This window comes from Epargyreus clarus, unplaced genomic scaffold (assembly GCF_041222505.1).
Source record: "Epargyreus clarus isolate Ecla_fem2 unplaced genomic scaffold, WU_Ecla_fem_2.2 ptg000001l, whole genome shotgun sequence".
NCBI classification, from domain to species: Eukaryota; Metazoa; Arthropoda; class Insecta; order Lepidoptera; family Hesperiidae; genus Epargyreus; species Epargyreus clarus.
In genome coordinates this window covers 1,596,696-1,610,329 of record NW_027332209.1, presented here as the reverse complement: position 1 = coordinate 1,610,329, position 13,634 = coordinate 1,596,696, and the positions used below count along the sequence as shown (strand labels likewise).

The window sequence follows — 13,634 nt, the reverse complement described above, 5'->3', positions numbered from 1 at the left end:
ATCTACACTAATATTATAAAGAGGAAAACTTTGTTTGTTTGTTTGTTTGGTTGTAATGAATAGGCTCAAAAACTACAGGACGGATTTTAAAAATTCTTTCACCATTTGAAAGCTACATTATCTACGAGTAACATAGGCCATATTTTATATGAAATATATTTCATAAATATATTTTGAGATACAAAGTTTGCCGGATCAGCTAGTTACTTATAAAATTGTACACATGTACTAATTATGTAGTAGATTTCAGAAGTTTAATAGATAGTTAAATGCGTGGAGAATATATTAATTGTTAGGTACAACAAGCTAAAAATTAGTACGATATTAAAGAAAATTAACCTTATAGTTACTTATTTTTATTAGTAAGAAACGTTGTACCTATTCTTTAATCAACACATTCCTATATTCATAAGTTCTATACATTTTTAAATAATGCATGAGATGCATAAAAAAGCTCAATGAGTGCATAAATTACACTAATTAGACGAAGATATTAAAAAATGTAATATATTTATAATGCTACTCTACCCTTCGTAAATTCTGTTTATTGCGAAGCGTTCCGCTCCCCTTCCTTAGTATTTGAAGCATCCCCCTTATTATTTTTGTTCAGTTATTCGGGGTGAACAAAATTAAGAGGAGAAAAATTTTAAACATTTTTTCTTTAAAACCATTGCATAGCCATTTTTGGGTGAATTTTTCGCTACGATAAAAAACAGTATTAGTATTAGGTACGATCCGTTTTAGTACAATATTTGTTTTATTTTTATAGTATAGAAGAAGATGGTAGGTGGTAACTGCCGTCCATGGATATCTGTAATCAACCCCAGATAAGATTTGAGTCCTACCTGATGTCGGCTACAGATTTGTTATTGCCTCTGAGGAGTTAGTTGGAATGCTTTGGATAAATATGTCTCACTTAATACAACTTTCAATTCGGAACACAGCACTTGGCACTGATGGCGTTTTTAGACAGAAATAGGTTACGGAACATTGGCAAACAATCGTTAAAATAAAAGTTTCTAAGTGTGAAATGTATTAAGAATACCTTATTAAATAGGAGGTCTTTTATATAAAATGTTTTTAAGTTTAAAGTAAAATAAATTAGTTAGCAATAATATTTCCAAACAAATATAAAAAATAGTCACCGTTTGCAATAAAAATCTAGAAAACAAAAACAAGAAACCAATCTTAACACTCATTTATTTCTCTTATCCCGGCAATATCTTTTGTGTTACTGTTAATACGATCTACGAATTTCCAGCAATTTAATTTACCGTTCAGAGACCGTATTTTACTCTTTAATAAAGTGCACACCGAAAAAAATATTTTTTAGTCACAGTACGAACGAAATTGCGTTGGGAAGTTGCCAGTTAATAATATTTATATATGCGAACGAATATTGGATAGAAAATTCCGTAGGCCGTCTCACCCCCACTCCCCCTTTGGCAATAAAACAGGCATTTCAAACATGTCAGGTAATAAACTTGAAAGTCTCGCGTCACACTTCAGTGGCGGGCTTTGGTATCTACTAGAAGTACCTATGCGACAATTAAATTATACGGTTATAGTTATTATACGGAAAAATACAATGTTTAATGAGTGCTTGATAACTACTTACTTTCTTGTATTATAAAATATGAAAACTTATTTACGTATTTATTCATATTGTCAATTATGTCCATAATACATTTTGTCCATAATGGATGTAATGTACTTTATGTGTACATTTATGACTAAGTCAAATTAAACAAGTTGCCTAATATTGTGTGTGGGTTAAAGTTCGGACGTCTGCCTCAGAATTACTGTTATTATTAACTGATTTGTGTTGTTATACAATATTTGTTTTTGTTGTCTTCAGTGTCTTTGTTTGTTTTATTCATAACGTCTGTAGCGGTTAATCGATATTACGCTCTCAATTAATTAAATAATGAAGGTAATTTAACTATGGTATTACCTATGGTGTTAAATACGGTATTTTCTTAATATGTCATTTAATTTATAAAATCTCTACTTTATAACAAATTTTACTTAGTACATAACTTACAAAAAATAGTGGTACTTAATGTCTTTTATTATATAAGTATTTGGGAATATGATGCTGTTATCATTGAAATATTTTTTGTCCTGTCTATTCGTTCATAGCGTTGCATCTCGGTTCACCTGAAGGCTGAAGCGACTACACAAGGGCGGGCGAAATGTAATTAATCAAAAACTTTTTAGAACCCCCCTCTGTTCAGGCGTTAAGAATGTTTAGACGGTAGCGGGTTCGGTTCCGCTGTTCGGAAATATTCCGCTTTTAAATACTTGGAATAACTTATCATTGGGAGTGTTTTAAGGGTTCTGGGTTATTGGGGCAAATAAGAGTTGTTCTTCATTTCGTAAAGTGTAGAGGTGGACTTATCCTTTGTGTGCAAAAAAAAAACATCGGTTGTCTGTAAAGTCGGTTTACTAACGATAGTTGAACGTGACAACATCATAAGAAAATTATTATTTTCAATTATCGTTGTTATAAACAATTGACACCACATTCACTTTTCACTGCACTTCATACTTGACGAAAACATATAAATCATAGATACACTATTAATAAAGACGTAGATAAGTCATACAAGTTCGAAATTAATTCACTTATATTTAACTTATTTACGGGCCGCTTGCCTCTCAGAATGGTTGTTTCTGACTGTGTTGAAAAACAATTAAAAATGCAGTCTTATGGTATGAGATTTTGCACGAAGTACAGCGGAAAAATTACCAAAGGTGGTGGAATCACTTATTATTCGTAAGTATTTCAATTTCAATAAGTTATTATGGATTTTTCAATAATTCAAATTAAATTTAATGTAAGTAAATGTCACATATGTCACAGATAATAGAGCGAAAATAAAAATATGGGCTAATTACTAAGTGTAAAATAGAAGTGTTATAAATTATGGGTAAGCCTGTATCATAGATTAAATTAACAGATGGTCCAGAAGGTACATTATGGTTATCTGTACCGTAAGAAACTACACACATTATTTACTAATTTGAAAGTATTATTATATTTATTAATTTGATATTTAAGTCAATATTTGTTTAATACTGTTTCTGTGTAGTGTTTGTATGTTTGTGTATGTTTTAGGTTCCCATTAAATGAAATAGGGCAACTAAAGTGGTTGGACATTGTTCGCAAGCAAACAAGGGAAGACCATTGGCGTCCAAATTTTTGGAGTCGGATTTGTTTTGAACATTTTATAGACGATGATAATTAAATCTTATAAAAATATTATATATTTTTAATTTACCTTCATTCAAAAATTCATACTAGTAGGTAATCATAAAACACTCTTGAATACCTCTCGTCTCCATTTCATACAACATTCACACAGAGACACGCACCGAAATACTATATTAAATTAATTCATATAGGAAATTATTATCCCTGTACCAAGCACATTATAGGTAACTCTACAATTAATTCATATAGACGCATCTGACTCAAAGTCTCAAACGTATCTTTGACGTATAGTCATCATGACAGTCACGTATAAAGTTATATGTTTTCCCCTTTTTTGCAAATTCAGTTAGACATGCTGTCCTACTTGCTCCTCTTGACTATTTGTTAGTGTGTTGTTTAAATATAATATTTGTAAAGTAGTGTGCATTTCTCGCGATGAGTGCCACCAACAAGCGCCGATTGTTTTGTTAGTAACCTATTTACATCTTTATTAGTAGTATATCTATGATGTAAGTGTATTATTGTATAGCAGCTGTCCACGCGGACGCATCGCTCACTCAAGTAGGAGAGAGACAGATGTCGAACGCTGCCGAACGCGGAGGCCGATTGTGCCTCTTTGTCGCTCGTTCCGCGCTCTCGCTTGCACTTCAAGCATTAAATGGAACGCCTCAGAGCGAGGTAACGCCGCATGAGTCATGTTTTTTGGTGCGTGCATCCATCGAATTATAAGAATGTTGTCACGTCAAAATATGAACAATCCTAACAAAATATATATACTTATACATGACGATTCTTGCGCGGAGTAGACACTTTTATGAAGTTCGAATCCTGACACAGGTATCTAAATAATTAAATTAGATTCTATTCTGGGTGTTCCGGTACTTGTTACAAATATAATGATCATGAATTGTTTACAGATTATTCTCATAACTGTTTAAGCGTAGTTCCCGGGCCCGAGGTGACTATTTGTCGTTATTACAAGACTCGTTTGACCATTAAACGAATATTGAGTGAAATCGTAGGACTCTTGTACAAAAGTAGGATAGGACTATGACACGAGATTGAACTGGCCCTACAGTTCATATCTTAGAGAATTACGCGGGTGATTGCGCAAATATTATGCGGGTGAGACAAGCTCACAGACATAAACCTTGACAGCCATATTCTTCATAATTAATATACCTTTTACTTAATTCAGACAACGTTTTGAATTCGACCTTCTGTCGCGACGTGACACGAACCCCACTAGTCACTTCATAACTTCGAAACTTCGTTCATGTATCTTGAAAAGTTTAGAGACGCTCCTACTTATAAATATAAGTAATTGTCGTTTTATATTAGGGTTGTCATTTACGTGTTTTACGGTTAGGCATGGAATGAGAAAGGAAGGTACAGTTGCGGCCAGATAAGTTTAGGGTCCGACCTGAGGTCGGTTAGAGATGCGTTACAACTGAGAACTAAGTTGGAACGCCTTGGATAAGTATGTCTCACTTACGACACCCTTATCAGAACACAGCAGCACGTAACGCTGCTGTTATTAGGCAGAAATAGATGCAGCGGCGGTGTTCCCGTAGTCGAAGCACGTTATATTTTGTATAGCAACCACCTTATATACTTTGTATAGCAGCAATCTTATATATTACTAGCTGACCCGGTAAACGTTGTGTTGCCATATAAATAAAAAAATGTTAAGGGTGAAAAACCCTTATCACATAGGGGTATGAAAAATAGATAGTAGCCGATTCTCAGACCTACTGAATATGCAAATAAAATTTGGTGAAAATCGGTAAAGCCGTTTTCGAGGAGTACGGTAATTAACATTGTGACACGAGAATTTTATATATAAGATATATCTTATATACTTTGTACACATGATCTATGAACAATTATTTGTAGCACTTTCAAACTTACCACCTGTCTGTCAAGACATAACTTATAACTAACTTTATAACTTAACTCCAGTAATGTATCGAGTAAACTTTGCCCGGGAAAGTTATTCGAGCACTTAGCAGCACTAATTGGGAATACTTGGGAATATGAATCTAGGTAGAATCTAGGTAATTACGTAGCAAACTAATATTTTGATTAAGTAACTTAATTTTGATATAGTTGTTGGTTGAACTATATCCAGGCATATAGATTAACATTATTTTCTAAGTAGCATAGCCTTACGGCGGATACATTATTGAAACGCTACACGATCAGAATCACATCAACATCGCGTCATGAGTGTGAGTTTAATGGTAGGGGAGCCCATGATGCTAAATGTGTAGAAACTCGGGCATCATTGGGACCTATACGATTGTGTAGATTTGACGTTAGAATGAAGAAAAGGTTAAATGATATTTTTTGATATAGCTGGGTGTTTTCTTATTCTGACGATTTGAAAAAAATAGTATGAGAATGTATGAAGAATAATGTAATTTCCTAAAAAATTGCCTTTTCCTTTAGTTGATACATCATTATTTTCCAGGCATTCATGCTAATAAGTGACACTATCAGACAATAATACAGGGTATTTTCTTTTTTTCAAAATTACTGTTTTTTTCACTACTTCGACGTGTGGTAATCGACATGTTATGGTGATTCCCGTTTTCAAGCATTATATCCTTTATATTAAAAAGAAAATTGACGGCGCTCGAGCATGACCAGTGATCGATTTTTTTGACTGTGCAAACCCCCCGACATAGAAAGTTCATTTATGGTTTAGGATACTCTACAGGAAATACGTAAATAAATACAAAAACAGTATTTTTAGTAAAAACGTAAAAACTCATACTAAGAGTACTGTAGAACCTGAATGAATATCCGAATGTCGCATCCGTCCAGTCGTGTTACCAACGTTTATGTCTTTACTGGATACGTATCCAGATATTTTTATTATTTTTAAGCTATTGCATAGCTTTTATCGCGGGCTTTGAGCGCGGCGACCGAATCGAGAAATTCCGTAACGAAAATAAGTAACACCTTTCAACAACTCGGTTGCCTGGAGACTTGATATCCAACTATCAAGTCTCCAGGCAACCGAGTTGTTGACTGTCAATAGAAAAATATGGATATAATTGAATAAAGTATTATTTTACATTCCTTATTATTTTATTTGATATTGGCGACGAGATGTCGAATGAACTAAAAAACAATAAGGAAATACGAGCCACATTACGTGGGTTAATGAAACGAACCGAAAATTACATTTCGGGAATAGAAAAAATTGACATTGAAGAAATAAATATACGACGGAATTCTTTACAAGAAAATTTGAACAAATTCTACGCGATTCAAGAAAAAATTTAATGGCTTACAGAAGAAGAAAATTTAGAAGAGGAAATAAAATACAGGTACGAATTTGAAGAAATATATACAAAGCTAAAATTTAAATTTTTGAATGTACAAAAAGAAAATAATCGGCTAATACCTGAATGTTCTTTTATATCAGCAAGAGCGGAAGTTTATTTGATAAACTGTTAACTGTCAAGGCACGCTTGAGACGTACACCTAATACAAAAGAGTTATCACCTTATCAGTTAATGTTCGGCAGTGAGGTAAGAACCTATATGCATGCCTTATTTAAGAAATCCGCCCCACTATCCAGATTACATTACAATGCACCGCCAACGCAGGAGTTCGGACAAGGTGAAAAGGTACAAGTCCGCAGTTACACCAACCCAAGAGTTAAATGGGAGTTCGGAGTCGTCATCCGAAGATTAGGTAGACTCCATTATGAAGTCAGAACTGAAAATGGCATACTGGTGCGCCGTCACCTTGACCAAATGCTGCCGGCGCCCCTGGTGGTGTAAGCGAAAATAGCGGTGGAGGACTGTTGGATATCAAGTCTCCAGGCAACCGAGTTGTTGACTGTCAATAGAAAAATATGGATATAATTGAATAAAGTATTATTTTACATTCCTTATTATTTTATTTGATAACCTTAATTCGTCAACTTGAACACAGATGGCAGTAATACACATTTTTTTATAATCCGTGCAGAAATCTTAAAATTGCGTGAAGTATATTTTATATTCCCATTATAAAATTCAAAATTATATTACCATATTATCCAAATAATATGTTTTATCAACATAAGCTATGTTGAATTGTGGATTGATAAAATAACGTAAAAGAGTGTTTGTTATTTTTAAACGTACAATTACAACTGACAGACTTGACAGCACAAAATCAAAACGCCATTATGATTTATGGTACAAATAATTTGTGTACAAAGTGTTTTAAATATGAATAAACAAAGTGCATTTATTAATGAAAAATGCGATGTACCTGTAACATTCGGCCAAATGTCACAGGCACATCGCATTGATCCATTTATATTGCTGGTTGTTGATACTTTATGTCACTTATTAAATACTTTTCTATTTTATATTTTAGAATGTTCAGTCTTGCTTAGAGTTATGAAATGTCAGCTGATATTTGCAATGTCTTATATAATGGAGATATGATAAAATAGTGGATAAAGATGTATTAATGTAAATGTTGATGATTATGGAAGAATATATTGTATTTCTGGAATTCCTTCTGAGCGTTTTCATAGCATAAAAAATGCTATGCAATAGCTTTACCGCGGCAGTCTCCGAGTGCCACACTTATTTTTTAGATGTTCTGCGATTAGACGTAGTGAAATAGGGCTAAGGTTTTGACGTTAACGTAGCTTCTATGACGTATAACGTAGATTTTGTAATATTGCGTTGTAATACATCCCCATTTTACGAACAGTACCTATCTTTAACGAATAAGGATCTTTAAATAAGGATTATTTACGCCGAACTTATTGGCACTTTTAATGAAAATATATTTGGTAAAAAGGTAGTTAAAAGAGGGGGATGAAGCAAAAAATAGTTAACATAAGATCCTTATTTACTTTTCTATTTTCCACCTTGCGTAGAAAAACTAACAAGAACTTACCTAAGCTAGGAAAATCCAACAAAACGCGAAACTTTGAGACGCACTACCAACATCTGACGTGTAATCGTAGGGTAAAAACACCAATTACCGTTGGTCGGTGATTGACGCGTTTACCCCAAAGTGCTTTGCGCTGTCCGGAAAAATGTTTTCCTTTGTTAACCCTTTAGACAATAATATTGGGGAAAAGACTATTACAGATAAGTGGAGGGTTACCGATGTTTTCGTCTTAAATTGTTTGTTTTTTTTCAGTAGATATGTTGAATAGATAATTCAAGATTGCAGTTATAAATTGAGTTTGTTAGTAAGTCCATTTAAATTTAATAAACGCTTTCTACACTCACAGCTCCACACTAAGATTTCCTATATCGTGGGTGCCTTGGATACGCACAAAGATGAATACACAAACACCCAGACCCAGAACAGATATCTAAATTCATCATAAAAATATCTGTCTGGCCGGGGATCGAACCCGAAACACGTGTTAGACCGGTATGGTGACCGTTCCGCCACGCGGCTTGTCAAGTTATGTTTATGGCTTTCTGGCGGTAAGTTTGTAGTTCATGGTCTACCGAAATCCATAGATATATCGAAATAGAACTAATCATTAAATAGTTATAATAATAATAATATAATATTTAGTAATAATAAGTGTCAATTTTGTTTTTATTGTGGTAATTTCATTAAATTAAAATACGGTTTTCATTAAAATATATATTTTTGAATTTACTGTTGTATCGTCTTATAGTCTAATCACATTACATTTGTTTTCCTTTATAACACAGGTTCTTGTTTCGAGTAAGTAAGTAAAAAATTGCTTCTGTAAGCAATTACATAAGGGCATTTATCGTCACTATGAGGTGATAATGCATGAAATGTGTAAGTTAGGGTTGGTTCAAAATGTTATTAAGAAAAATACGTAATATTTTATCCAAAAGTAGTATTTGGGTGGCAACCCTATCTTACCATTATTATAGAACACAACTGGAACCTCAAATGAACTAAACCTAAGCCAATTTGATTACTTCCTTTAAATAAAAAAAAAAACTGAAAATCATCTTTAATACAATTTTGTCCCAATATCTTACCATAGTGATATGTGGGGTTGTAGGGATGTTCGTAATCCCACGCTCGGTACAGTCCTACTGGGAATAGGGTAGAGTCGGCATGATATCGAATATCGCGAAGGAGGCTCAGGGGGCGTGCTCCGTATTAAGGTAATAACGTTTTGTCCTATTTCTGTCGTGGACTTAAATACTTCCATTTCTTTTGTACGGGATGTCTGATTTATAGTTGTATAGCGTTTCACTTATAGTTTAGTTTTAGTATAGTTTTATTGATTTATAGTTGTTTGACGTCATTGAAGTAGTGAAGTGGTCACCACCACTAGATGGATGGCATTCGTTTGGATTGTTCATCATATCCAGATCCTTGAAAAAAGGGGCAATGAGGTGTGTAGAACCCTTTGTGGTTCTATTCCGAAGGCACTACCACAACTTTTTCTGAGTCGCTTCTTCATTGCTGAAGGTCGTGCCTGCTCTGGTGGTCTACTGTGTGCCACAAATTTTGCTGAAGTGCGTGGTCTTCTGCTTGTCTTAGTAATTCTGTGATCCACCACCACAACTAATTCTATCTAATAACAGCATTGTTAAGCGTTGCAGCGTTCCAGTGTGAAGTGGTTAGGGCGACTCTTAGAGGCGTGTCTAATTTAGTCTTCAGAGATAGCAACAACTCCGTGGTCAAGTTCAGGTAGAATCCTAGTTTTATGTGGCGTTCATTACAGATGTTCATCAGCGGTAGTAGCCACTTACGGATCATTTGCTACTTATATATCATATAAACGTCTCTCTTCACGTTCCAAATCAGAAGACAGCAGCAATTACCACCGTGTCACGCGACAGAAATAAGTGTAGCGGTTGGGTTATAATCGATAATTTTGTGCCATTTGAATGTGCTGAGAAACTATTGATGGATCAGTCTAATTACTGTATCATGAGCTGACTACCCATTACAAACTAAATCGTATTTATGTTCATTGGTTAAGGGTTAGTTTAGATGAGCTTGAAAGCGATAAGGTACTGAGAAACCTAGTGCTCATGTTCACATATAGACCCTTATAGAAATATCAAGTAGCCATCAAAATAAACAAAAGGGGATCAGAACTCCCCGAAGTTGGAGTGGCAGCAGCACAGCGGTGATTCCAACTGTCAAAGTTTAGATGGGCTGCTTCTTTATTCATCTCCCAAGCGGCTATGTTTCCTGTTGCGGACTACGGTTTATAAAGGTTGGGCCCACCTGACTGAGCGATCGGTCTCTCAGGGATAGGAAACGGTGGGAAAGATGGAAAAATGCAATTCTCCTCAAAGTTGCTAAGACGGTAACGTAGTTATTATTTTCACTTTGGGATTTCCAATATACGTTGTAGTATGTAAATAAGCAAATATATATCTTTTTATAATTAAGTAATCAAGATCATAAGCACATAATATGGTTATAGAAGACAATGTTCAGAGTAAAACGTACCTTGTGATGCTAAAATCTAAAAATTTGTATTTCTAAAATTAAAATCGGTATCGCTGTTTCATAACTTTTTATTAAAAGAGCTTATACGGGGTACAATGCTTCTAAAGTTTTCAGAGGGTGGTAGAACCTTTTATGAAGGGTAGAACACCACCGCCACATCTATTTCTGCTTAATAACAGCCATGCTAAGAGCTGCTGCGTTTAGAATTGACGGGTTAAAGTCCTTAATTGTTACTAAATCCGTCTCATATTTTCATCAGCAATTTTTATCTCAATTCTTAAACATTTCTCAGTGGAATTTTCTTCTATGCTAGAATAATCCCGGCCCGGAGGCCGCCTATAAGCCGCTCTAATAGGATTCAGATATTGTAGAGCTGCGCCATTGAATTAGAACTAAAACGCGGGATCGTTCTAGGTTTATTCAACGTCTCTTTAAAGGACACTGACACTATTAGTAATTCTGTTACTTTGTTTTATTTGTAACATTGTAGTGTGGAACTTTGATTTAATATAAGTTAGGTGTAGTTTAATATTACGTTAGTATTAATAAAGCTTTAGTTGAGTAAATACGTCTTTTAATCGAAATATGTATTAGTGACTATTTTTTTTTGTGACATCACTACAACGTAGTTACTTAGTTTTATTACTTGTCTATGTCAGTTTAGGCTCGAGATAACGGGAAATGTGAATTTTATAAATATCGCAATAGCTTTTTGTGTGTTTTAATTATCCCAAAATTCTGAATTAATTATAGGTTCGACATCAAAAGTATATTTAGTGTCGTCGATTTGGGTGGCTTTGTGTTAGTCTGGCTCTAGGGTTCTTTACTCCGTGTGTGTTCAACACACGGAGTAAAGAACCCTAGTAAGTAGAGTTAATTTTTCTTATCATAAATTCCCTTTAAAATGCAAAAATCTCTGATAGAAATATTGTTCTTCGCTAGAATAATCCCGTGGTACTACAAGCGGCCTATAAGCCCCTCTAATAGGCTTCTGATATTGTACGAACGATGCTATTGACTTATTCTTCGTGTACTATTCTTCTTGTTACTCTGATTCCATGGAACCCACGATATACAGAACCCTAGTATGTGGCTTTGAATATAGAAAACATTATTAATTTATTTAAAATCGAACTAAATTTTAAATAGAGAATTTCTGGTAGAAATATTCTTCTTTGCTAGAATAATCCCGTGGTGCTTCAAGCGGCCTAAAAGCCTCTCTAATAGGCTTCTGATACTGCACGAACAATGGTATTGACTTATAAACTTACTTATACTATTCCTCGTATTACTCTGACTCTATGGAACCTTTTTTTTTTTTTTTTTGACGAGGGGGAAACCTTCAAAAGGTACCCGACGCCATGGGAGTGACGCCGGGTTATGTGGGATTTTTACCACACTAAAACCCCCCCGGTAGCCGTCCTCAGCGTTTGGTGGAGAACTCCGGGATCTCCAACGGAACACAACCGGAGTCCTCCTAACGCGATGCCCTTTTATCGGGCTCTGCCCTGGGGGGAGCAATTTACGCTCCTCTCACATCCCCTGGTAATTACAGCGATATGCGACCACACAAACCGCTGTCCTTCCCGGGGTCGCTTGCTGGACGGTTTGAGCTCCCACTCTTGCCGCCCGCAACCCCGGAAGCCCCTTTTAGTCGCCTCTTACGACAGGCAAGGGTTACCGTAGCCCTATTCTGGTCCCGGTACTACAGGGACACCGCGCCGGAGGGCGCTATCTACGCCCTCGGCGTCTCCGTCTCCGCGCGGGATCGGCGCGCTCCCTGGCCCGTTCGGCGTCCTCTTTTGCGCTCATAACGCGGTCGCAGAATGCGACCACGCTATTCCACGCTTCGCCTGAACGGACCATCGCCGCAACAACTGTTTCTGGCGAGAGGTTCGGCCCTATGTGCTGCACCAGGATCTGCCGCTCGGGCTGCCATGCTGGGCACTCCTCGAGTGTGTGCTGCGCAGAATCCTGGGCATGTCCACAATGGTGGCACTGTGCTGAGGCCTCCCTGCCTATTCTGTGCAGGTACTCACCGAAGCAGCCATGTCCGGTGAGTACCTGTGTCAGCCGGTAGGTGACGCGTGTCTTCCTGTGCAACCATGCTCGGAAGCTGGGTAGAATTGCACTTACCGCGCGCTGGCGCGCGCCCCGTGGCTCTTGGAGCCGATCACGCCAGCGCCTTAGGGCGCGCCAGCCGGCTCTCGTGCGAAGCACTTCGATCGTCTCTTCGTTGGGAGGTTGGGCCGTCTGGCGGAGACCGCGGATCTTAAAAAAGATCTCTTCGGTCATATCCGCCAGAATGTCCAGGGGCGGAAACCGCGCTAGGACTGTGGCCGCCTCATACGATATCGTCCGGTATCCTCGTGCGACTCTGATCGCGATCAAACGCTGCGCGGCATTTAATTTGGCCGCGAGGCGCCGGCAGCCCGATAGTCTATTAGACCATACGGGCGCACCGTAGAGCGCGACAGAGCGCACGACGCCTGCGTAGAGGCGGCGGACTTCCTCCCTTGGTCCCCCGAGATTTGGCAGCAGTTTGTGCAAAGCACCCGCTACCCTGTGAATCCGGGGGACCAGACGGCCGAAGTGTTCGTCGAAACGCCAGCGACCATCCAGCACCAGCCCAAGGTAATTGAGATGTCTGACTCTATGGAACCTACGATATATAAAATCCAATGTATGTATATATAAAGTCCCATGGTGCTCCAAGCGGCCTATAAGCCTCTCTAATAGGCTTCTGATATGGCACGAGTGGCGCGCCATTTATTTATTAACTGGCTTATTATTTGCATTTCTCTGACTTTTTGGAACCCAGGATACATGTCTGTATATCTTGGGTTCCCTAGTATCTGGATTTGAGTGTAGAATGCATCATTATTTATTTCAAGTCATATCAAAAATTCCTACTAAAAACCGGCTCAAATTTAAATACAGCATTTCTGATAGAAAAAATCTTCTTAGAATAATCCCATGG

At 36.9% G+C, this 13,634-nt stretch overlaps 1 protein-coding gene across 1 annotated transcript; it reads right to left on the bottom strand.

Moving 5' to 3' along the window:
• Nucleotides 1-11,795: 11,795 nt before the first annotated feature.
• LOC140757806 (uncharacterized) lies at nucleotides 11,796-12,949 on the bottom strand. Its single transcript, XM_073093680.1, has 3 exons — nucleotides 12,719-12,949; nucleotides 12,440-12,616; nucleotides 11,796-11,891 (listed from the first exon to the last, which is right to left on the bottom strand). Exons 1-3 carry the CDS (start codon nucleotides 12,947-12,949, stop codon nucleotides 11,796-11,798), a joined length of 504 nt encoding a protein of 167 aa, XP_072949781.1.
• Between the last annotated feature and the right edge of the window lie 685 nt (nucleotides 12,950-13,634).

Excerpts from the sequence above, each read along its gene's own strand:
- LOC140757806 (XM_073093680.1), bottom strand. The coding sequence starts at position 12,949 with ATGACCGAAGAGATCTTTTTTAAGATCCGCGGTCTCCGCCAGACGGCC. Across the intron at positions 12,617-12,718 it reads TCACCTACCGGCTGACACAG|CACACACTCGAGGAGTGCCC; the intron begins GTACTCACCGGA and ends GATTCTGCGCAG. Across the intron at positions 11,892-12,439 it reads CAAAAGAGGACGCCGAACGG|TATCAGAAGCCTATTAGAGA; the intron begins GCCAGGGAGCGC and ends TTGTTCGTGCAG.